General features: G+C 44.5%; 1 protein-coding gene across 8 annotated transcripts in view; it reads right to left on the bottom strand.

Moving 5' to 3' along the window:
- Nucleotides 1–22,720, bottom strand: part of SPTAN1 (spectrin alpha, non-erythrocytic 1) — an 80,332-nt gene that overhangs the window by 34,662 nt on the left and 22,950 nt on the right. For 5 of the 8 annotated variants that reach the window (XM_058445966.1, XM_058445965.1, XM_058445961.1 and 2 more), the window contains 21 exons: nt 20,945–21,089; nt 20,422–20,564; nt 18,514–18,647; nt 18,202–18,346; nt 17,969–18,123; nt 17,241–17,376; nt 15,767–15,868; nt 14,473–14,610; nt 13,649–13,759; nt 12,986–13,063; nt 12,693–12,848; nt 12,265–12,469; nt 11,575–11,756; nt 11,024–11,267; nt 10,706–10,828; nt 9,589–9,806; nt 7,838–7,930; nt 6,563–6,697; nt 4,159–4,307; nt 2,749–2,808; nt 1,422–1,620 (listed from right to left, as the gene is read on the bottom strand). In XM_058445966.1, coding sequence (XP_058301949.1) covers nt 1,422–1,620; nt 2,749–2,808; nt 4,159–4,307; nt 6,563–6,697; nt 7,838–7,930; nt 9,589–9,806; nt 10,706–10,828; nt 11,024–11,267; nt 11,575–11,756; nt 12,265–12,469; nt 12,693–12,848; nt 12,986–13,063; nt 13,649–13,759; nt 14,473–14,610; nt 15,767–15,868; nt 17,241–17,376; nt 17,969–18,123; nt 18,202–18,346; nt 18,514–18,647; nt 20,422–20,564; nt 20,945–21,089 — 3,051 coding nt within the window. The remainder of the gene's footprint in view (nt 1–1,421; nt 1,621–2,748; nt 2,809–4,158; nt 4,308–6,562; nt 6,698–7,837; nt 7,931–9,588; nt 9,807–10,705; nt 10,829–11,023; nt 11,268–11,574; nt 11,757–12,264; nt 12,470–12,692; nt 12,849–12,985; nt 13,064–13,648; nt 13,760–14,472; nt 14,611–15,766; nt 15,869–17,240; nt 17,377–17,968; nt 18,124–18,201; nt 18,347–18,513; nt 18,648–20,421; nt 20,565–20,944; nt 21,090–22,720) is intronic. The other 3 variants (XM_058445960.1, XM_058445963.1, XM_058445964.1) reach the window with 1 other exon arrangement.

The following is a 22,720-nucleotide window of genomic DNA, read 5'->3' as shown; positions in this document are numbered from 1 at the left end:
TATATAAATGTTCAGAATAGGTAAATCTGGAGGCAAGCAGCAGAGGAGTGGCTGCGTGGGCCACTGGGGTTAGGGAGAATGGCAAATGAATGCTTAAAGGATATGTGGTTTTCTTCTGAAGTGACACAAATGTTTCGGAACTAGAGGTGGTGGCTGCATAACATTGTGAATGTACTAAATACCACTGAATTGTACACTTTAAAATGCCTAGCTTTGTGAATTTACCCCAATTAAAAAAAAAAAAAGAGTACTTTCACATCTGTTGTAGTTTAGGCTTAGAAAAAAGTTCTTATAACAACATGTAGAGAACATAGCATATCTTTCCTTAAAACTAAACTCGTCCAAAAAGGTTTCAATTAAAGTCTTTTAAAAATAGCTACACAGGCCAGGCGTGGTAGCTCATGCCTGTAATCCCAGCACTTTGGGAAGCTGAGGTGGGCAGATCACTTGAGGCCAGGAGTGCAAGACCAGGCTGGCCAACATGGCAAAATCCCAGCTGTACTAAAAATACAAAAATTTGCCAGACGTGGTCGTGCGTACCTGTAATCCCAGGTACTCGGTGGCTGAGGCATTAGAATCACTTGAGCCTGGGAGGCAGAAGTTGCAGTGAGCTGAAATGGAGCCACTGCACTCTAGCCTGGGTGATAGAGTGAGACTGTCTTGAAAAAAAAAAAAAAAAACTGAGGCCAGGTGCGGTGGCTCACACCTGTAATCCCAGCACTTTGAGAGGCCAAGGCAGGCGGATCACCTGAGGTCAGCAGTTTGAGACCAGCCTGACCAATATGGTGAAACCTCGTCTCTACTAAAAATATAAAAACTAGCCAGGCATGGTGGCGAGCTACTCGGGAGGCTGTGACAGGAGAACTGCTTGAACCTGGGAGGAGGAGGTTGCAGTGGGCTGAGATTGTGCCATTGCACTCTAGCCTGGGCGACCAAAGAGAGACTCTGTCTCTAAAGGAAAAAAAAAAAATTGGAAAAAAAAAAAAGCTACATAGATGATGGAATATAATCTATGTAATTTGCATTCCAGTAATTTGCAGTCAGAAATCAAGAGACTCTGGCCGGGCACAGAAGCTCATGCCTATAATCCCAGCACTTTGGGAGGCTGAGGTGGGTGGATCATCTGAAGTTAGGAGTTCGAGGCCAACCTGGCCAACATGGTGAAACACTGTCTCCACTAAAAATACAAAAATTAGCCGGACATGGTGGCGGGCACCTGCAATCCCAGCTACTTGGGAGGCTGAGGCATGGGAATCGCTTGAACCCGGGTGGCAGAGGTTGCAGTGAGCCAAAGTCATACCACTGCACTCCAGCTTGGATGATAGCGAGAATCCATCTCAAAAAAAAAAAAAAAAAAAAAAAAAATCAAGGGACTCAAATCTTTAAACAAATTTTCAGCTGAGCCCTAAGACTGCCCATACCTTCTGGAAGTCATCAAACTTCTTCTGGAGCACCTCAACCTGCTCCAAGTCTGCACCGACCTCCTCACTTGTCAGAGCGGCTTCCTTCTCATTGATCCATTGCTGTAGTTCATTCGCTTCACGGAACAACATAAACTTCTTACAACTCTTCTCCAACATGCCTTTACGCTTCTCACCCAGTTCCAGCAGAGAATGATATCTGATGGAATTCAAGAGGGTGACAAGAGGGACAAGGAAGGCAGTTAGCTGTAGATGCTAACATAAAGGCAAACCACGAGGTGTCACCAAGATGTGGATTCCAGGCTACGAGTTTGTAATGATGATGCCCTAGTAACAGAGTTATCAGATGAAGACGAGGATCCCAAGTACCCACGCCACAGCCTGAGAGATATGCGCACACTGTACTGTTCACAACTAGGTGGCTAGAACAGCCAGGCACACTTATGCCCAGGCCAATTCTGCACTTATAACAACACAATCACAAGTGACTGAAACCAAGCGCTTAGCACAGTAACACAGGGTTCATGCAACTACGTGGAGAGATGAAATGAATTTGCTGGGCAGAATGTATACAGAGGGTTTTTTTGTCTTTTATAATTCTCTGAATAGCCCCAGGCTGGGGTGAGGTGGGGGAAGGTACACTGAGCTTTAAAATATCCTCATATAGGATGTTTTATCTCCATATTAGTAGGACATTTCTAAAATGATACATTCAGCTCTCAGAAAGTTTTAGCAAGTTCAGAAGGAAAATCAGGCACAGTACTGAGTATCTGTGCCATTCTGTTACTTGAAAGATTTCTTAAGAATCAAGGAATATTCTAACCCTCGGGAACTAAAATACAAAAGACTGAAATACTATCTTTGAACACGAAAACAACAAACAATAAAAAACTAAAAGTTAAAAAAAACTAGAATCACCATCAAATCTAAGTGTCCCAAAGTGAAATAAAAAAGCAATGAGTTACCAAGAATCAGAGCACTTTAAGAGAAGCATATGATTTCCTTCCTACTAAGGAAACTAAAGAACAGGCCTTCAGGTTTGCTGCTGATAGTGGCTGGTCCACCACAAAAACCAACAGGAGGGGGAACCAACACCACTCTGAACACACAGCTGCACATGGAAGCAACCAATGAGATAAGCAGTCATCGACTGACACAGCTGCACCGTGACCTCTTCCCTTGTGAGCCAAAGCTGCTGCACAGACAGGCAGTTCCTCCCACCACCTCAGTTTCTGGATGGACAAAGGCCTTCAAGAGAAGCGGCAGAGGGAGAATGGACAGGGTAGCGGTGGACATTGGTGCTCTGCAAGACTCTCAGCCTACTCACAGTTCTTCCACCTGCTTCATACGCAGAGATACACTGCCGGCCTCCTTAGTTATACGTGTCCTGCACAGAGGGGGCACAGCAAAAGCATGCACAAATTAGTGGGATTAATCCACAGGGATGAAAGGCAGCAGCTCTGACTGGTGCCATGATGGTGGATGCTTAATGTTGGGAAACTATGGAGTCATTCAACAGCTTTAAGGAGCAGTCTAAGTCATGAGTGAAATGACAGTAAAGAAATAGCAGGAAAATTAGAGGGTTAGTTCACCTTCATTTTCCTGGCAGGTCTGCCATGCTTAAGGCAGATTTTCCTGTACTGAAAACACTGGTAACTTCACAGAGCAAGGTCAGGGAACAGACTGGACTACCCTTAGAAAGAAATTTTACTGAGTGCTAACAGGCAACTTAGCCACGTATTTGATCTACTTTTTCCTCTTATATTTATGACCCAGACTACTGGTAAGAATACAAACCAAGGCCAGGCATGGTGGCTCACGCCTGTAATCCCAGCACTTTGGGAGGCCAAGGCGGGCGGATCACGAGGTCAGGAGTTTGAGACCAGCCTGGCCAACTAGTGAAACCCCATCTCTACTAAAAATACAAAAATTAGCCGGGCATGGTGGCACGTGCCAGCAGTCCCAGCTACTTGGGAGGCCGAGGCAGGAGAATCACTTGAACCCAGGAGGCAGAGGTTTCAGTAAGCCAAGATCACACCACTGCACTCTAGCCTGGATGACAGAGCGAGACTCTGTCTCAAAAAAAAAAAAAAACAAACCAAAACCTCCTGTTCTTATCTCTATGTAACAGAATCTATAAGTGGACAAATAACTCTGATCTTGCTGAGGATCACTAGAGCCCAAAAATTCCACTATTCTACTCAAACTCTAGTGGGAATGTATTTCCTGGATATTTCCCAAGTGTCCAAAACTGCTGATTCCACTAGTGGAGTCAGAAATACCCTAAAGGAGGGACACAGGGCAATATGGGGGCTCAGCTAGAGGAAAGAGGACAGAGCCATTTCATTACAAAATTCCATTCTCAGAACTCAAAGCTATGCCAGACAGAGAAGCTCTGAAAGCAGCTTTTCAAAGTGGACAGAGCTGTAGGGGCGTAGAATATCTGAAAATCCAATTTCAAAAAGCATCTCAAACCAAAAGACAAATAGCAATGATTAGAAAAATTCGTTAGGAAAAACTCATGAACACTGGTGGAAAAAAAACAAAGCAATGTAAGTCATCAGTCAGGGGTTTGAGACCCACACAGGGAGGTCTGTGGGCTCAAAGTGGGGTGGAGACAGCAGGAGGCGTGCAGGTGGGCTCCAGGAGCCTCAGGACACACCTAAGCTTCGGCCCATGTGGAACAGAGTATGCCTATGGGACGCCTAGCCCTTGCGGTCCCCGGTGTCATCCTTACTGATTGTCAATCTGCTCCTGCCGCAGTGCTATGCTGCCTTGCTCCTCCAGGAGATTCTCCCGGGACGCTGACTGGGCGGGGTCCAATTTCTTCACGTAAGCAGCCGGCACAAAACCCTGACGATCGTTCACTTCCACTTTCCACCAATCCTAAGGAAAAATGAGGGAGAACTGAAAGTAAATTCCTTCTCTGAGAGGGAGAATCCAAGGAGGTCATGTGTGCACACACACGAGAGCGTTGTTTTAAGAGGTCCAAAACGGCCGGCCACGGTGGCTCACGCCTGTAATCCCAGCACTTTGGGAGGCCGAGGTGGGTGGATTACGAGGTCAGGAGATCGAGACTATCCTGGCCAACACAGTGAAACCCCGTCTCTACTAAAAAAAAAATACAAAAAAAATTAGCCGGGCGTGGTAGCGGGCACCTGTAATCCCAGCTACTCGGGAGGCTGAAGCAGGAGAATGGCGTGACCCAGGGGGCGGAGCTTGCAGTGAGCTGAGATCGCGCCACTGCACTCCAGCCTGGGCATCAGAGCGAGACTCTGTCTCAAAAAAAAAAAAAAAAAAAAAAAAAGAGGTCCAAAACGATATTAAAGTCACTTTACATGAGGTTTGATAATTCAGTCCCTTCCTCACCTGCCACACCTGCCGAGGGTCACAGGCAGAAGAGCAATGCTGCCTGCCACCAAAGCCAGCCTTCTCTCTGCTTAGATGCTCCAGAGCTGTACTATCTAACACTGTAGCCACCAGACACATTTGCCCACTTAACTTTCATTGAGTTAGAACTCTTCTTTTTTTTGAGACAGAGTCTTGCTCCATTGCCAGGCTGGAGTGCAATGGCATGATCTTGGCTCATTGCAACCTCTGCCTCCTGGGTTTAAGCGATTCCCCTGCCTCAGCCTCCCGAGTAGCTGGGACTACAGGCGCACGCCACCACGCCCAGCTAATTTTTTGTATTTTAGTAGACATGGGGTTTCACCATGTTGGCCAGGATGGTCTCGATCTCCTGACCACATGATCCACCCACCTCAGCCTCCCAAAGTGCTGAGAATTACAGGCGTGAACCACCATGCCTGGCCTTTTTTTTTTTTTTTTTTTTTTTTTTGATTAATATAAATAGAGATGAGGTCTCGCTATGTGCCCTAGGTTGGTCTCGAACTCCTGGGCTCAAGCGATCCTCCGGTCTAGGCCTCCCAAAGTGCTGGGATTACAGGCGTGAGCCACCATGCCCAACTTCATTGAGTTATAATTCAATTAAATAAAACACCCAGTTGTACTAGCCATATTTTAAGGGCTTACTATCACACGTAGCTAGTAGTTACTGCAGAGGCAGCACAGACACCTTACATTTCCACCATCACAGAAAGTTCTACTGGGCAATGCTGCTCTTGAATAAACCAAAGTTAGACCACAAGTTGGTTTAGGTTTAAAACAGAATCAATAGAAAGATAAGAATCACAGGTTTCCTCAAATTATCATGACAAGGATAAATAAGGTGTGGGAATGGGAATAAACTGGCTCTTAAAAATGGCCAAGGACATTTCTCCAGCCTTAACTAAAACAGAAGGCAGGCCTCTTTCAGGATCAATCTGTGGATGCTTCAAGGCCACTGTCAATTCAGAGTGTGTTAGGGAAGAAAGGCTGGTGGACCAGGATGGATTTATTATTTTCATTATTTAGCCTAGAGAAGACAAAGCCTGTGGGGTGAGGTCACAGCTGTCTTCAATGATCTGCTGGGCTGAGATGTAGCCTGCAGTCTAGAGTAAGAACCAACAGGTCGGCCGGGTGTGGTGGCTCATGCCTATAATTCCAGCACTTTAGTAGGCTGAGGCGGGCAGATCACGAGGTCAGGAGATAGAGACCATCCTGGCTAACACCGTGAAACCCCATCTCTACTAAAAATACAAAAAATTAGCAGGGCGTGGTGGTGGGCACCTGTAGTCCCAGCTACTCGGGAGGCTAAGGCAGGAGAATGGCGTGAACCTGGGAGGTGGAGCTTGCAGTGAGCTGAGATTGCGCCACTGCACTCCAACCTGGGCGACAGAGCAAGACACTGTCTCAAAAAAAAAAAAAAAAAAAAAGAACCAACAGGTCCAAGTTATACAGAAAGCAAACTTTGGCTTGTCAAGGACAAAAATTCCACCTAGAGACACTCAATGGTGAAAATAAGCTATCCTTCTGAGTGTGATTATCTATGCTTCTTGCAGGTATTCAAGAAGACAGATTAACTTCTTGATCATACACAGTACTGTATAAATGTATGTCACGTGGGGGATTGGTGAGGAAACTTATCTCTTTGAATTCTAAGGCTTCTCATTTCAGGGAGACATGCAACCCACACAAACCCAACTGAGCATACGTGGAGGTGCTAGCGTGGAACAAACACACAGCCACTCTCTGTGCCTTGCCTTGTTGGTGCTGTTGAGTAAGGTAAGGATATCTCCTTTCTTCATGGTGACCTCTCGGGGACTCTTCTCCTGATAGTCGTAGAGAGCCAAGACCAGCTCCTTCCCAGTCTCGTCATCCATGGGGGCCACTTGTTGCTAAAAATCCAAAGAAAGGGAGGAAGGGCAGACATGGTAAAAACATGTCCGCGCTGTCATCTAAGTACAGAGCAGATTCAAATGTCACCAGCTGTACCAAATGTACCAAATATACACTCATGAGAATTCTTCACTGAAGCTACCAATAAAATCTGATCCAAGAACTTTAAATTGTTGGTATCTTTAAAAAAAATCTCATTTTGTCTGGGCATGGTGGCTCATACCTGTAATCCCAGCACTTTGGGAAGCTGAGGCAGGCAGATCACCTGAGGTCGGGAGTTCGAGACCAGCCTAACCAACATGGAGAAACCGTATCTCTACTAAAAATACAAAACTAGCCAGGCGTGGTGGTGTATGCCTGTAATCCCAGCTACTCAGGAGGATGAGTCAGGAGAATCACTTGAACCTGGGAGGCGGAGGTTGTGGTGAGCCAAAATCAGGCCACTGCACTTCAACCTGGGCAACAAGAATGAAACTCCAAAACTCCATCTCAAAAAAAATAAATAAACAAAAAAATAATAATAAATCTCATTTTAAAGTAGGGCCGGGCGCGGTGCTCATGCCTATAATCCCAGCACTTTGGGAGGCCAAGGCGGGCGGATCATGAGGTCAGGAATTCAAGACCAGCCTGGCCAACATGGTGAAACCCCATCTCTACTAAAAATATAAAAATTAGCTGGGCGTGGTGGCGGGCACCAGTAACCCCAGCTACTTGGGAGGCTGAGGCAGGGTAATTACTTCAACCCAGGAGGCAGATGTTGCAGTGAGCCAAGATCATGCCACTGCACTCTAGCAAGACTCCATCTCAAAAAAAAAAAAAAAAAAAAAAAAAATTTAGCTGGGCATGGTGGTGAACACCTGTAATCCCACCTACTCAAGAGGCTGAGTCAGGAGAATCCCTTGAACCCAGGAGGCAGAGGGTGCAGTGAGCTGAGGTCATGCCATTGCACTCCAGCCTAGGCGATGGAGTGAGACTCTGTCTCTAAATAAATAAATAAATCTTATTTTAAACTCTGTAAACCTTTGTGTCACAAGAGTTAATAGCAGAATCAAATGGGGCCTATGATAGGAACACCTGCTGACAGTATCTGGGTCCTTCAAGGCCTCCCTCCAGTAACCCATAAACTGTTACAAGTTTACCCGGCAGGACTGTGCTTGTTCTCGCAAAGCCTGGATGCTGCTGCCGTAGGCACTGAGATCTGACATCAAAGCTTCATGTTTCTTCAGTAGAGCCTGAAACCAAGACCACACATGGAGCACTGCACAGGGGCTGAAGCCTCCCATCCTCCACTGCCCAGGGGCTGAAGCCTCCCATCCTCCACTGCCTCACCAACCTGCCATCCTGCCTCAACAGCCTTTCTCAGTTGCGCAATGATGTAATCACCTCCTGCCCTTCTTACAGTGCTAATACCATTTTCAAAGTTTTTCAGGATTCCCATCTTTTGGGACAATCATATATATTATGATTACAGCCTACTCATCCTGGTCTAGGCACAGTGGCTTATGCCTGTAATCCCAGCACTTTGGGAGGCTGAGGCAGGCAGATAGCTTGAGCCCAGGAGTTCAAGACCAGCCTGGGCAACATACTGAAACCTCATCTCTACAGAAAATACAAAAATTAGCCAGATGTGATGGTGTGTGCCTGTAGTCCAAGCTACTCAGGGGACTGAGGCGGGAAGACTGCTGAGCACAGGAGGTCAAGGCTGTAGGGAGTCGTGATTGCGCCACTGTACTCCAGCCTTAGTGACAGAACGAGTGCAGTGCCTCACGCCTGTAATCCCAGCACTTTGGGAGGCTGAGGCAGGCAGATCGCTTGAGGTCAGGAGTTCAAGACCAAACTGGCCAATGTGGTGAAACCCCATCTCTACTAAAAATACAAAAAAAGTTAGCTGGGTGTGGTGGCGGGCGCCTGTAATCCCAGCTACTCAGGAGGCCGAGGCAGAAGAATCGCTTGAACCCGGGAGGCGGAGGTTGCAGTTATCCGAGATCATGCCACTGCACTCCAACCTGGATGACAGAGTGAGACTCTGTCTCAAAAAAAAAAAAAAAAAAAGGAAAAATTCAACTCATTCTAGTTTTTGTGAAGATTGCTAAGAGCTAGGTACAGGAACTATACCTAGACCTTTATGAATAAAATTTGAGAATTTTAGTCAAAAAGCAGATAACCAGTAAAAAACCAAGTACATCTATGTATATATGTGTACGTGTTGGTATGTGGGTATATGTGCACACTGGTATGTACATGTGTATGCTGGTATGTTTGCAGGTATGTATATATGTATGTGTGCATGTTGGTATGTTAGTATGTATGTAAGCACACATATGGTTTCACATAGATGAAACAAGGGTGACAAATGTTAACAGTTGAAGGTCAGTGACAAGTTATCTTCTCTCTCCTTTAGGTATGATTAAATTTTCATAATAAAAAGTGAAAAATGGGCCAGGAGGGGTGGTTCATTCCTATCATCCCAGCATTTTAGGAGGCTTTGGCAGGAGGATTGTTTGAAGCCAGGAGTTTGAAACCAGATGGGACAACATAGTGAGACCCTGTCTCTACTAAAAATAAAATTAAAATTAAAAAGTGTAGCCAGGCCTAGTGGTACCTGCCTATAGTCCCAACTACTTGGGAGGCTGAGGCAGGAGGATCGCTTGAGCCCAGGAGTTTGAGCCTGCAGTGAGCTACAATTGTACCATTGCATTCCAGCCTGGGCAAGAGTGAGACTCTGCCTCAAAAAAAAAAAAAAAAAAGTAAAAAATGGATTCCAAAACATTTTAAAAAACAATCATTGTAATGCACAGGTCCCGCGCATCACTACTTCTCCTAAGTTCCTTCTCAGTACAAGCCCTGTTCCACTTCCCTGGCAGGTGAGATGCTTCCCAAGCCTGGTTACCTCAGCAGAGTCTTCGTCCTTGCCATAGTCAGTGCTGCCCACAATGGGTTCCTTCTCCCGCATCCAGGATTCGGCCTCGTTAGCATCAGCAAAGTACTGCTGGGCCTGCAGAGAGTCCTCCAGGTCCTGCCGACGCTGGGAGGCTTTGGCTTTCAGTGCCTCCCACTTTTGGTTCAGCTCGTGAAGCTTGGCCTTCACATCCTCTGCAGCAAAATGGCCTGGAAGGTGGGTAGGGAAAGAGGATAACAAAAACTATGTTGACACATCACACAAGGACAAAAATAAGTTTTCTCTGTGTGTTCACGGCACTTTCATTGCTATGTTTTGGTGAACTGTGCCCTTTCATAATTCCAATTTTTTTGAGAGGCTCAGGTTCTAACCCTTTAATGGATTGTTTCATTTTTTTGCCTCCTCAAACCATGACCTCTATCTAGACTCTAAGAAGCAGATATCGCAAGTTGGCATTAGTGATAGTATCATAAAGACTAGTAACAGTACCACTGTAGCGCTCAGTTACTGAGACTGGCACGTGCAGGCACTCTATCAGCTCTTTCCCTACTTGGTTTCACTTACTCCTCACTACTGTGTCAGGAGAGGTGGTGTCATCCCCGTTTCACAGATAAGAAATTCAGGCTCAGAGCTGGGCGTGGTGGCTCACGGCTGTAATCCCAGCACTCTGGGAGGCCGAAGCAGGTGGATCACCTGAGGTCAGGAGTTCATGACCAGCCTGACCAATATGGTGGAACCCCATCTCTATTAAAAATACAAAAATAAAAATAAAAAATTAGCTGGGTATGGTGGTGTGTGCCTGTAGTCCCAGCTACCTGGGAGGCTGAGACAGGAGAACTGCTTGAACTAAGGAAGCAGAGGTTCCAGTGAGCTGACACCGTGCCACTGCACTCTACCCTGGGTGACAGAGTGAGACCCCGTCTCAAAAAAATAAAAGAAATTCAGGCTCAGAAAGGGTAAGGTCTGGTCAGGTCGTACAGTTAGGAAAGAATGGGGATGGTATTCAACCCCAGAGCCTGGTTTGTGATGCCCACATGGCCATGCCCTCGGCAAGAAGGGGAGACATGAGGAGCAGCGCCAAGCCATGTCACTGATACCAATCACTCACCTTCCTCCACCATGGCATTCCCCTTCTGTGTAACTGCTTTGATGCGTGGTTCATGTCCAGCAATTTCTGCTTGTAAGGCTTGATGTTTCTTTAGCAGATTCTGGACCCCGATCAAATCCTTACCTGAAAGCAGACACCACTCCCCAGTTATCCAACAATGGAGAGAAAAGTCAGCACTGATTTGTCATTCTTAGCTACCATCATGGTTCCAGTTCAATAATTTAAATTCGACCCTGCACATCCTGATGTGCATCCCCTTTATGCTACAATAGCACAGCCTTTCCCAAGTTGATTCCTACCTGAGGGAAGCAGACTGACCTCTGTTGGTAGATGCAGCAATGGGCTCTTTCTCTCGAATCCACGTCTCCTCATCCTCAACATCCCGGAAGAGCTGCTGCAACCGCAGAGAATCGGCCAGCTTCTGCTTCCGGGCAACCATGGGCTCCTTGAGCGCCTCATAGCGAGCCACGAGGGCTTCCTGTTTCTTCTTGATGTTTTCTGCATCAAAATGGCCAGCATCTTGGAACTGGCGGGCCTGAATGGTGATGCCATCAATTCGGTCCTGGGAATGCGAAAGGACAGAGCTGACTTTACTTTGGGTGTGGTTTTATACAAAGAAACATTGATAAGGTCTTTTTCCCACTCCTGAGAGGATTCTTTCTGCTATCTCCTTCCTTCATCTGGGGCTCCTAGAAAGCTCTAAGGGATGATATTTAATTTGAGCAGAAGCACATGCAGCACAGAGTGATCTAAGAAAATCAACACATTTCACCCCTCCCAAAACTCATTTAGTCTGAAATTACTGGCTTTTCCTCCCTCCTATGGTTTCTGAATTCACTTGCCCAACCACAGCCCCCAGTTCACACTACCTGGTGAGCAGCCACATCTGCCTCTAGCAGGGCATGTTTCTTCTGGAGGTTCTGCACATTGGTAAGATCTTTGCCGTAATCATCCGAAGCCAAGTGACCTTCTACTTCATATAGCCATAATTCAATATCCTCAACATTGCGATTAAATTGCTGTTGCTGGTTGGCTTCACGAAGCTTTATTCCTATGGAAGGAAGCAAGTTTAATTTTGTACTGCTTAGCATTACCCTTCTGCCAACACTGCCCATGAACAGTAGTATCTTAGTAAAGGACTATATAGGTCAGAATTTTATTCCTTCACTTAGTCACAAAGGGAAAGAAAATATCAATTGCAGCCTCTGCTCTACCTTCTCAAAGTTGAACTGGAAGCATTCTAACCCCCTTGAGATATAAGGACACTGGAGAATTAGTAAATGCCCTTGGCTCTCAGCTGAACTTTGATTTTCAGCAATGAGGCCCAATTCAATACCTTCTCACTCAGACTCCCTCACCAACCAGTATGCTCAACCACATTTACCAAATTACTATCAAGAACTTAAGCCAAGTAATTCATACACAGGAAATTATCCCTAATGCCAAAGTCATCCACCTCACCTTTCTTGGGGGGTATATGTCCCTAAAATACTTAATAGAAAGGGGTATTTAGTTCCCCAAACATGCATGTCACAATCCAGTGGAACATCTTCTCTTACCTTTCAGTTCAGTGGCCTCTAGCAGTTTCTTCCACAAACTGATCACCTCATTCATACGAGCTGCTACTTCATCCTTGGCATAGTGGTTGACATCAATCAGCTTTTGGCCAGCTTTCTCCAAGGCATCAATTCGGCTCTGGTTTGCTGAGAGCTCAGCCTCAAAAGCCTGATGCTTCTGTACTTTTCCTTGTAGGTTGGATGGATCCTGCCAATAAAAGAAGGGGGTTCTTTCTATCTTGTACCTGAGAACGTCACGTTCCCTTGCATTACCTTCATACTTATCTTTATGGAGGAATGTATAAAACAGCTGGCTTACATTAAGTAGTGCGGTTTTTGGAATCCCTTATTTCCTCCTTTAGCTACAACTTGTGAGAGCTAGGTTTAGCTTACTAATCGAGTGCTACATGGCAACACTAACAGTACATTACTTTATAAGCTTCATCTGTGGCAGTTTTCATCTTCTCATTGACCCAACTCTTGAGCTCATCAGAATCACGGAAAAACTGCTGCAAGTGGAAAGAATCAGCTAGCTGGGCCCGGCGACGCATGGCTCTCTCGTGAAGGGCATTGCGGCGGCTCAACAGCTGAAAGACAAGGATCCCCTGTGAGTCTCTAGTGTTTACTCCCAAAGGGATGTCCAGTTGAAGAGACTTAACTGGAACATCTTAGAAGAGACATTTGCGTACCAAAAGGGAGGAGCATGAAGAACCTACAAACTTACAGCATCTCGGCGAGTGGCCACATCTTCCATTGCATAGTGGTTGTTCTGAATTAGCTTCGTTGCAAATTCATCTAATGCCTAGGAAGGAAGATAAGAGTTCTTCACTGGTAAGCACACTAGTCCCTAGCTTGGCCTCTAGAGAAAAGTAACTGCTGAACAGATCATAAAACACACCAAACTTTAACATAGGTCAAGGTTTTCACCCAAAGGTTGGTGATGACATTTTTCTCATAACTTTTGAGATTTTGCTTGATGTTATCAGTCAGATATCGTAAGACTGCACTACCTCCATTCAAGACTGGAGACATTAGTTGTGGCATGATCTCCTGGCAGGGGTCAAATACAGGTTAACAGCTTTCCAAATTCTTATTTCTAAGATGTATTTTCAATGGGAAGAGTACCTCTTAATATTAACCCTGACCTACTTTTAATGAAGGGTACAAACTTAAAGAAGTTTGGAGGTTTCCATTAAGTAAATCATTTTTCCATAAAGTTGTATTTTGTCTTCAACGAGATAGCATGTCATCCTTGTGAAAGTTTAAACACCCACAGGAGTGCTTTGCATATGAATCTTTCATCAAATCTGTTTGGAATCCTTCCAGGGAAAAAGACTCTGGCTTACTATAAGGGTCATTTGAAGGCACTGACAAGAAGGGGTCTTACTGTAATCTTTTCCTCCTGGGCACTAAGGGATTTCTCAAAGTCTTCATGCTTCTTAAGAAGCGCTTCCACACTATCCAAGGAATCTCCCAAGTCTTCATTCAACAGGAACGCCTTGCCAAAGGAAACAAAGTGTTCAGAATAATGTCCTATTCCTTTGATCTTCTAAGACTGTGAAGCAAAGGGTATTTTGGTCAAAACACAAAAAGAAGAAAGGAGATTTTATGGCTGTTAAACTTCTAAGATCTCTTCTAGGAAGTCTAAAGTCCTTTTGGATTTTCTTAAAATCAATCCAGCCATATCATGAAATCCTTGTTCCACATTCTACCGAAACTTCTCTTACATAGCTTTTGTTGCTTCTATTAGATTTAGATGTTACATAATGCTAAGTTTTTTTTTTTTTTTTTTTTTTGTGAGACAGGATCTCGGTCTGTTGCACAGGCTAGAGTGCGGTAGTATGATCATAGCTTGCTCCAGCCTTGAGCTCCTGGGCTCAAGGGATACTCCCATCTCAGCCTCCCAAAGTGCTAGGATTACAGGAGAGAGCCACTGCACCCGGCAATGCTAACTTCTAAGAAAAAAATCTCTTTAATAAAACATTTTACGTCACACTAATCTGAAAAGCTGGGGCCTTTTCTGAAGGCCTTGCAATCTCAGCAGGGAGAGATGCCAGCAGAGCTGAGAGACGCTTGCTCAATTCTCCCTCTTCAATGGATTCAGAACTAACATGGTACTGATGTCCTAAAACAAAACAAGCACACTACCCAAGGAGACAAAACACAGGCCCTTCTTCTCCCACCACTGGCAAGGCTTTGCTCACAGATTACCTCCTGCTTGCTCATCCAGTTGTCCACCTGCTCAGTGTCCCGGTAGAAGAGCTGCAGGTCCATGCACTGCTCGTACTGCTGCCTGCGCAGCTCCCACAGCTCCAGCAGCGCTGCTCTCTCCTCGGAAAGGACGGTCAGCTTGGGGGCATAGGAGACATGGTCAGGGAGATGAGGTCAGCCCCAATGCCTCCGAGGCAGACAGAACAGCTACCCTGGAATTCCTAATCCTAGTGCTAATCTTCAGGCCTTTTTTCCGATTTGCAAAAGGGGAAAAACAACATTCACTTGTATGTGCATGTTCAATATAAAAGGGATGGCCTGTTTTAATTAATCTAGAATTAATTTATTGCCATATGATCACAAATGACTTAGGTAAAAATAGTAAACTCCCAGGTAGAAGAAATAGGGGATCCATTTAAAAGTGAGGCAGTATAAATGGAGTTTAATGGAGCATAAATGGAGTAGGGACTCTCCACTGAGAAATGTCAACTGAGTGGCTGCTCCATAACATATGGAAAATAAATTCAGAAACCCCCTAGACTTTAGGCTCCGAAGCTACTAATGACAAGTCTTTGGAATATCTTCTTCTACTCTATGTAATACTAAAAAATATATAAATCATTATTTATCTAATGTTCCTAAGCAATTTTATACTCCAAGATACTTCAAAGCTTGTATACATATATGTGTGTGTGTGTGTGTGTGTATATATATACTTTTTTTTTTTTTTTAGAGAAAGGGTCTCACTCTGTCACTCAAGCCAGAGTGCAGTGGTGCAAATCATAATTCATTGTAACCTTGAACTCCTGGGTTCAAGCAATCCTCTCGAGTAGCTAGGACTATAGGAACGTGCCACCATGTCTGGCTAATTTATTAATTTTTTGTCGAGATGGGGTCTCACTATGTTGTTCAGGCTGGTCTCCCATTCCTGGCCTCAAGCAATCCTCCTGCCTTGGCCTCTGAAAGTGCTGGGGTCACACCACACCCGGCCTATGTATCATTTTGTAAAAATTTGTTTCCTCTTTGCTCCAACTCCTATTGCAAGACTCAGCTCCCTACAGAAAGTCCCTGCAAGTAGGAAACGTGCCACACATGCCCCAAATAAGGAGGACTGTCTTTCAGGAAATCAGCACACTATACATATACCTTCTTTTTAAACCTCTGCAGAGAAAGGAAAGTTTCTCACATATCATGGTGAATGTGACGTCTGGATATTTAAGGATGAATAACAGCTTTCAGAGACTTAGTGAAAGATGTAACTTGCTCCTCAAAAGCTCCATTTCTCTTCTCTTACCTTCTCCCTCACTTCATCTGAGGCATAGTGACCAGCACCAAGCAGTGCCTGACCAGATTCATCTGCAGATTTGAAGCTGTCTTCATGGGCATCAATTTCACCCTACAGGAGAAAAAAACAAAGCCATGGTTTATGCCTAGCATCTTACAAAATAAAAATAAGGTGTTGAATTTTACATAAGCATTATAAGCCAGACTATGACATCTAAAATGAGAAACAAAATGAAAGATTAGGCCAGATTTCCTAATACATAATCAGTCTAGGTCATCAAATGTGAGAGTATCACTCACTGATGAAGTCCTTTTCCAAATGGCTTTTCAGGTCACCTGTCATTTTTCAAGGTTCCACATTCATATGGGTCTGTCTTCTTTGTGCCAAATGGACTTGTTTACTATGATTTTATAGAACCTGGTAGGGTGAGTCCCTCCCTGGCCCCACTATGATCTTCAACACTGTCTCAGCATTTTTTGAATTTTTTTTTTCCAAATCAGTTTTGGAATCAGCTTATCTCATTGCAAAAAGAAACACACACATACACATATACCTGCTGAGCACTTGACTAGAACTGCATTAACTGTATATATCCTGGTGGGAATTTACACCTTCACAAAAGATCATTCCATCTGTGCACTAGATAAATCATTCTATCTATTCAGTTTTTATTTAATGCCTTTTAACAAAGTTTTATAGTTTTCTCCACAAATGTCTTACACACTTTTGTTAGATTTATTCCTAAGTACTTTATATTTTCTGCTCTAATAAGCAGTATTTTTAAAAATTATGTTTCTGTTGCTAGTGTAGAGAAACATGTTTGACTTTCAGTATACTGATTTTGTATCTAGCACATTAAAACCTCTCAGAAGGTTTGTTTTTTTTTTTTTTTTTTTTGAGACAGAGTGAAACACTCTCGTTGTCCGGACGGGAGTGGAATGGTGCGATCTTGGCTCACTGCAACCTCTGCCTCCTGGGTTCAAGCGATTCTCCTGCCTCAGACTCCTGAATAGCTGGGACTACAGGCACGTGCCACCATGCCCAGTTAATTGTTATATTTTTAGTAGAGATGGGGTTTCACCATGTTGGCGTGGATGGTCTTGATCTCTTGACCTCATGATCCACCCGCCTTGGCCTTCCAAAGTGCTGGGATTATAGACATGAGCCACTGTACCCGGCCCAACAAATACTTTTTACATCACAAAGGATCAATGTGCCAAGTAGTAGCACTTCTATCTCGCCAGAGCTTGTCTGTTTGCTTTTATGGACCACAGTGAACCTCTTGACACTGAACCCAGTTAAGCCTCTATCAGAAGCAGTTAGACCAGGTCTCCAATGGCAAAACCAACCACAATCCTTATGATGAGAGACACCTGTTAATAACATGGTACCAACTCTGACTATAGGCCTCACCCAACACTGATAAACTGGTGCATTATAAGCTAAAATCTTCACTTCTGGAAGATTCTAGAGATACCATTACCTTGTGCTCTTGGTGTCTATCTAGCAGGGCTTCAGCCCCAGCCACATCATTGGCAAGCTCATCTGCATTGATGAGGGCTTTCATCTCAGTCACCCAGCTGGTGAGGTCACGGAAGTCAGCTAGAAAGCGTTGAAGCCTAGGGAAAACCAAAGGAAGACATTATGTTTCCAGCGGAGGTGCCAGGGTGGAAAATGGCCTCCCTAAAGCTCTGAGTTCTACGTTCTCAAATGTCTAACAAACTATACAAACTCTAATTCTGGGAAATATGAAATTCTCCCAATCTAGACTGTGAAGGAAAGAAAAGGCTGAAATCAACCCTTTAAAACTTAGGTTCTCTCCATCACTAAAATGCCCCAATCCTGTCCCACATTTTCAACTTCCTTGTTATTCCCAGGTTCAACCCTTGGCTAGTAAGAAACATTCTTTTCCTTTCCAATCCTGGTTTTAATAAGATATTTCATGTGATACTCAGATACTTAAGTGGATATTTCCATTCTATCAGTCATAATGCAGTGATGCAGAATAGAAGAATTTATGAAGTTGAAATACCATACATACTATACATGATACAGTTGCTAGTCTCCAAACAGAGAGAACATAGGTAAGAAGTGATTTGCATTTGTAGGTGATACCTGACGCTTTCACAGAACAGACCCTCAACTCTGCTATTCCTGCTTCCAAAAAAGAAGTCAAATGATACTGGTTAAGACCTGGAGCATTATTTGCACCTGTATGAATCATTGAGCCGCGCGTGTCTCTCTGCCGCCAAGGTGCGGATCTGCTCCCAGTTTGTAATCAGTTCCTCTCGCTTCACTTGAATCTGTGTTGCACTCAGAGGGTGGGACTGTTGCAGGCGGTCAGCCTCAGCACACAGGGCTTTGACCTAGAAATGAACTCCGTCAGAACTATTCTCCTGACCCTCGGTGACTTATTTACAGAATCAGCTGCTTGTAAAACCCACCTTGTCTTCTAGAGCAGCAAGATCTCTCTCCAGACCCTCGTGCTTCCGAAGCAGAGCCTGAACACTTGCCAGGTCTCGGCCAAAATCATCAGAGGCCATTAACTGCTCCTTTTCCTTAATCCAACTGATAGTCTCATCCACATCCCTACAGAACAAAGGCACCAGTTAATCCACAGCAATGACGACTCCCTAGAACTAGGAATACCCCATGGGACCAAGGCCTAGTCAGCCCCGACAGCTCATCAGCAGCACATGCCCTCAACTCCCCTCCAGGTTGAGGCCCATTCCCCAAAGCCTACTCTGGCTTGACACCTGTTAAAGCGCTGAACTTCAGCTGCCCCAAAGAGCTTCCCCTGCCTCTGCAGAGCCAGGCCCTTCAGCCGCTGCCAGGCTGCATTGACTTCATCCTGCTTAGTCTTGATCAGTTCCTCCTCAGGGTGCTGCTCCTAAACAAGGAAGAGAAGAGACTGGATTTGTATACAACTTCTGGCTCCTCCAACTAGTTACCCTGGGGTTGGTTCCTTGAAGCATCTCAGCAAATCACCACTCTGAAGAGAATCACAAGAAATAATGGTCTACATGATACAAAGTGAACTACAACTCCAAAGAGTTTCTATTTCTTATGTAAAAAGGGGAGAGCCATTCTCTATCTTTTGGAGTATTGTGGTTAGTCTATAAGGTGGTTATGTGCAAAAGTGCCAAAAACCTTTATGTTAATAAATAGTTTGGCAGCAACTTTGTGGTAGCTTTATCAATGTACTCATCTACCCTAACTGCTTGAAAATTTGATATTTCAGATGTTCACGAGGCTGTTAAGCATTCTTGCACATAAACATAATTTTCAGGGCTCAAGAGTTTGTTCCTGGCTTTAGACTGATGACATTTCTTTTTTTCTTTTTTGAGACAGGGTCTTGCTATGTTACCCAGGCTGGTCTCAAGTGATCCTGCCTTGTCAGCCTGGGTCTGTGTAGAATAGCTGGGTCTATAGGCAGGTGCCACTGCATCCAGCTTGGAGACATTTCTTTAAAAGTATCCTTCCCTACCAACCACATTTTGGTGTTTTTAAAAATATGATGTAAAGCATAACAAAGTGAAGCATTTCAGGGTTTTTGAATCCATTTGGGATACCATGGGTTTGGCCTGACTACTTTTCTCAAGCTCAACCGTAGGAAAGCTTAGGGTTTGGAAAAGTAACACATCTGTCACTGTGGAAGGGTGAGATATTTCTGAGGAATGCCGGGTATCTTTCTCTTAATCACTGACCAGAAAAAGCCTGTAAGCAGATTTATACATTTAAAATTTGTACCCTCCAAATCAAATTTCCCTAAAAGTAAAAACTCTCTGGTTCCGAGTACTTGATGTCTTTGGAACCCTTTGGATTCGTAGTGGAAGCAGCTTACAGGATTGTACACGTGGGCACTGGGGAAGGGTTGTCATTCCCTCTTAACGGGCTCCAGTGCCAGAGTGGAGAGCCTATTCACGACAAGGTTCTCCCAGGCTCCCAAGAGAACCCAGGGAAGCTTCAAACAAAAAAGGCAGGCAAGAGCCCTAACGCATTGGTGGACATCTGCCAATACTAACTTAGCATTCACCACCACACCCTCGTCTGAGAAACCCTGAGACCTAGCTTCAGCAGCCCAATAAAAGCTTCACCTAGCCCTACCCAAACGTGGGTAGAGGAAATAGATCAAATGAACTCTGCCCTTCCTGCCCAAGGCAACACATTGAAAAGCATTTTCCAATTTAGGAGTAATCAGTATTGTACCTTATATCTAAACAAAACTCTTAGACATGCTTACAAAAACTTGCTCACTCAGGGCCGGGCGCGGTGGCTCACGCTTGTAATCCCAACACTTTGGGAGGCCGAGGCGGGCAGATCATGAGGTCAGGAGATCGAGACCATGGTGAAACCCCATCTCTACTAAAAATACAAAAAAATTAGCTGGGCGTGGTGGCGGGTGCCTGTAGTCCCAGCTACTTGGAGAGGCTGAGGCAGGAGAATGGCGTGAGCCTGGGAGGCGGAGCTTGCAGTGAGCCGAGATCGCGCCACTGCACTCCAGCCTAGGTGACAGAGGGAGACTCCGTCTCAAAAAAAAAAAAAAAAAAAAAAAAACTTGCTCACTCAGAAATTAGGGGACCAATCATCAAAATTTTCTCCTGAATATACTAAAAAGTTAACATAATAATGTTGTGAGAAGCACACAGCACTTTGCTATTTACCTGTATGAGTTTGGCAGCAAATTGGTTCACTTCATTAACTCTTTCTTCATGAGCAGCCATATCTGTTTGAAACTCTTCAAATTTCTTCTGTAAAACCTCTACATGCTCCAGATCCTGGCCCAGCTCTTCAGAAGTAACAATTGCTTCCTATTCAGGGACCATAAGAAAGCCAGAGTCACCAACCAACATTTGTTAACAATGGCTTCCAGAAACATCAAACAGACATTAGGGATGGAGCCACGTTAGCTTTAATAGATACAGTTTTCTCTGTGGTTTGTGATTTTAGTTCCTCCCATAGAAAGTTAAGAGGTTGAGCTCACAGCATTTCTGTCTCAGCAACTCCAGGCTTCAGAGTTACAGAATAGCACATACACCTAGAGAGCAGCTGGAGAGACAGCAATCCCACTTCCACCCTTTCACTTAAAATGGCCGTATCTGTGCTAACACTGGGTCTCGCTACAGATCACGGAGGAGTCTCTTCCCTTTCTTTGAGTAAGGCTTAGCAAACCCTTCTCCCCAAAACGTGCCTTGTCATTGATCCAGTCCATCACGTCCTCACATTCTCGTAAGTACTGCACCAACTTCTGGGCCTGCAGCAGTTTGATTCCTTTTTCCCGCATCTTCTCCAAAAGTAATTCCCACTGGCGGTGCAGCTCTGTCAAACGGGTCTGAAAGTTTCAGATCAGAGTTTTAATCAGATCACAACTGGCTCTGTGGGATCTGGTTCTTCCATAGAGTTCAGACAAGTTAGAGACCTTATGGAGCTCTGAATAAAAATATTTTTAAAAGATAATCCCTAAACTGAGAGGAAATAGTAAATTTAACTGGGAGTAGGGAAAAGTCCACAGTTTACAGTGGTTTTTGGTGGCCTTCAAGTTACAAGCAGGTAGATCTACTCTAGTTTACATCAGGAAAATCATTATCATTTATATTATTAATAATATCTTTATATTTCATTTATTTATAATTATATTTATAATATATTTATATTATATAGTCATATATTTTAGTATTATATAATAATAGGTACACAATTGATACTATTAATTATTATTAAATTATTAAAGTGGAATTCCTAATCCATAAGACTACTGGGGAAGGAAAAAATGAGGAATTAATGTGTAAACTGAGCTGAAATTGCTGAAGGATGTATTCCAAATTCATGGAGATAAACGGAAAAAAACAAAACAAAAGAAGAGGTCCTATAGGCATCATCAATGTAAAAATTATGAGGCACAACAGGAAAATTTTGGTATAAAAGTAGAAAAGGGGAGGCTGGGTGCAGTGGCTCACGCCTGTAATCCCAGCACTTTGGGATGCTGAGGCGGGCGGATCACGAGGTCAGGAGTTCAAGAACAGCCTGGCCAGCATGGTGAAACCCCGTCTCTACTAAAAGTACAAAAATGAGCCGGGTATGGTGGCGCGCACCTGTAATCCCAGCTACTCGGAAGGCTGAGGCAGGAGAATCACTTGACCCCGGGGAGGTGGAGCTTGCAGTGAGCTGTGATTGCGCCACTGCGCTCCAGTCTGGGTGACAGAGCGAGACTCCGTCTCAAAAAAAAAAGTAGAAAAGGGCTGGGCGCAGTGGCTCACTCCTGTAATCCCAGCACTTTGGAAGGCTGAGGTAGGCAGATCACAAGGTCAGGAGTTCGAGATCAGCCTGGCCAACATGGTGAAACCCATCTCGACTAAAAATACATCAATTAGCCGGGCGTGGTGGCACACACCTGTAATCCCAGCTACTCGGGAGGCTGAGGCAGGAGAATTGCTTGAATCTGGGAGGTGGAGGTTGCAGTGAGCCAAGATTGTGCCATTGCACTCCAGCTTTGGGCAACAGAGCAAGAATCCATCTCGGGGAAAAAAAAAAAAGTAGAAAAGATGGGGTGCTGAAAAGTCATCAGCTATCAAAAAGGATCCCTGATAGAAAAAACTTTGGACCTTCTGTGAAAAGACAGTTTGTGGTACATCTCAAGTGAGGCTTATTTCAAACTTCACCCAGGTGGCAGCCACAGGGTCAAACATATTCACTTCCCAGCATCTTTGGGTTCTCATAACACAGGCCCAGTAAGGACTTATCAAGAATTGGAGGAAACTGGTAATCAATTCAAGCTTAGATGATGCATTCTGGTATTCCAGTCCAACCTCAATGCCTTGATTATGCCTACCCAAGATACTGGGAGTTTCTGTACAACACTGACAGACATAAGTAAAACAAACAAAGAGGTTTAAACACTAACAGAAAAGAAGTCTGGGATCCACCCATGATTGAGATGTCACTCCTAGCAAAATGAAAACTTGA

This window comes from Hylobates moloch, unplaced genomic scaffold (assembly GCF_009828535.3).
Source record: "Hylobates moloch isolate HMO894 unplaced genomic scaffold, HMol_V3 SCAFFOLD_10, whole genome shotgun sequence".
NCBI classification, from domain to species: domain Eukaryota; kingdom Metazoa; phylum Chordata; class Mammalia; order Primates; family Hylobatidae; genus Hylobates; species Hylobates moloch.
Note: the sequence above shows the minus strand (reverse complement) of the source record. Positions and strands in the feature narration are given on the sequence as shown.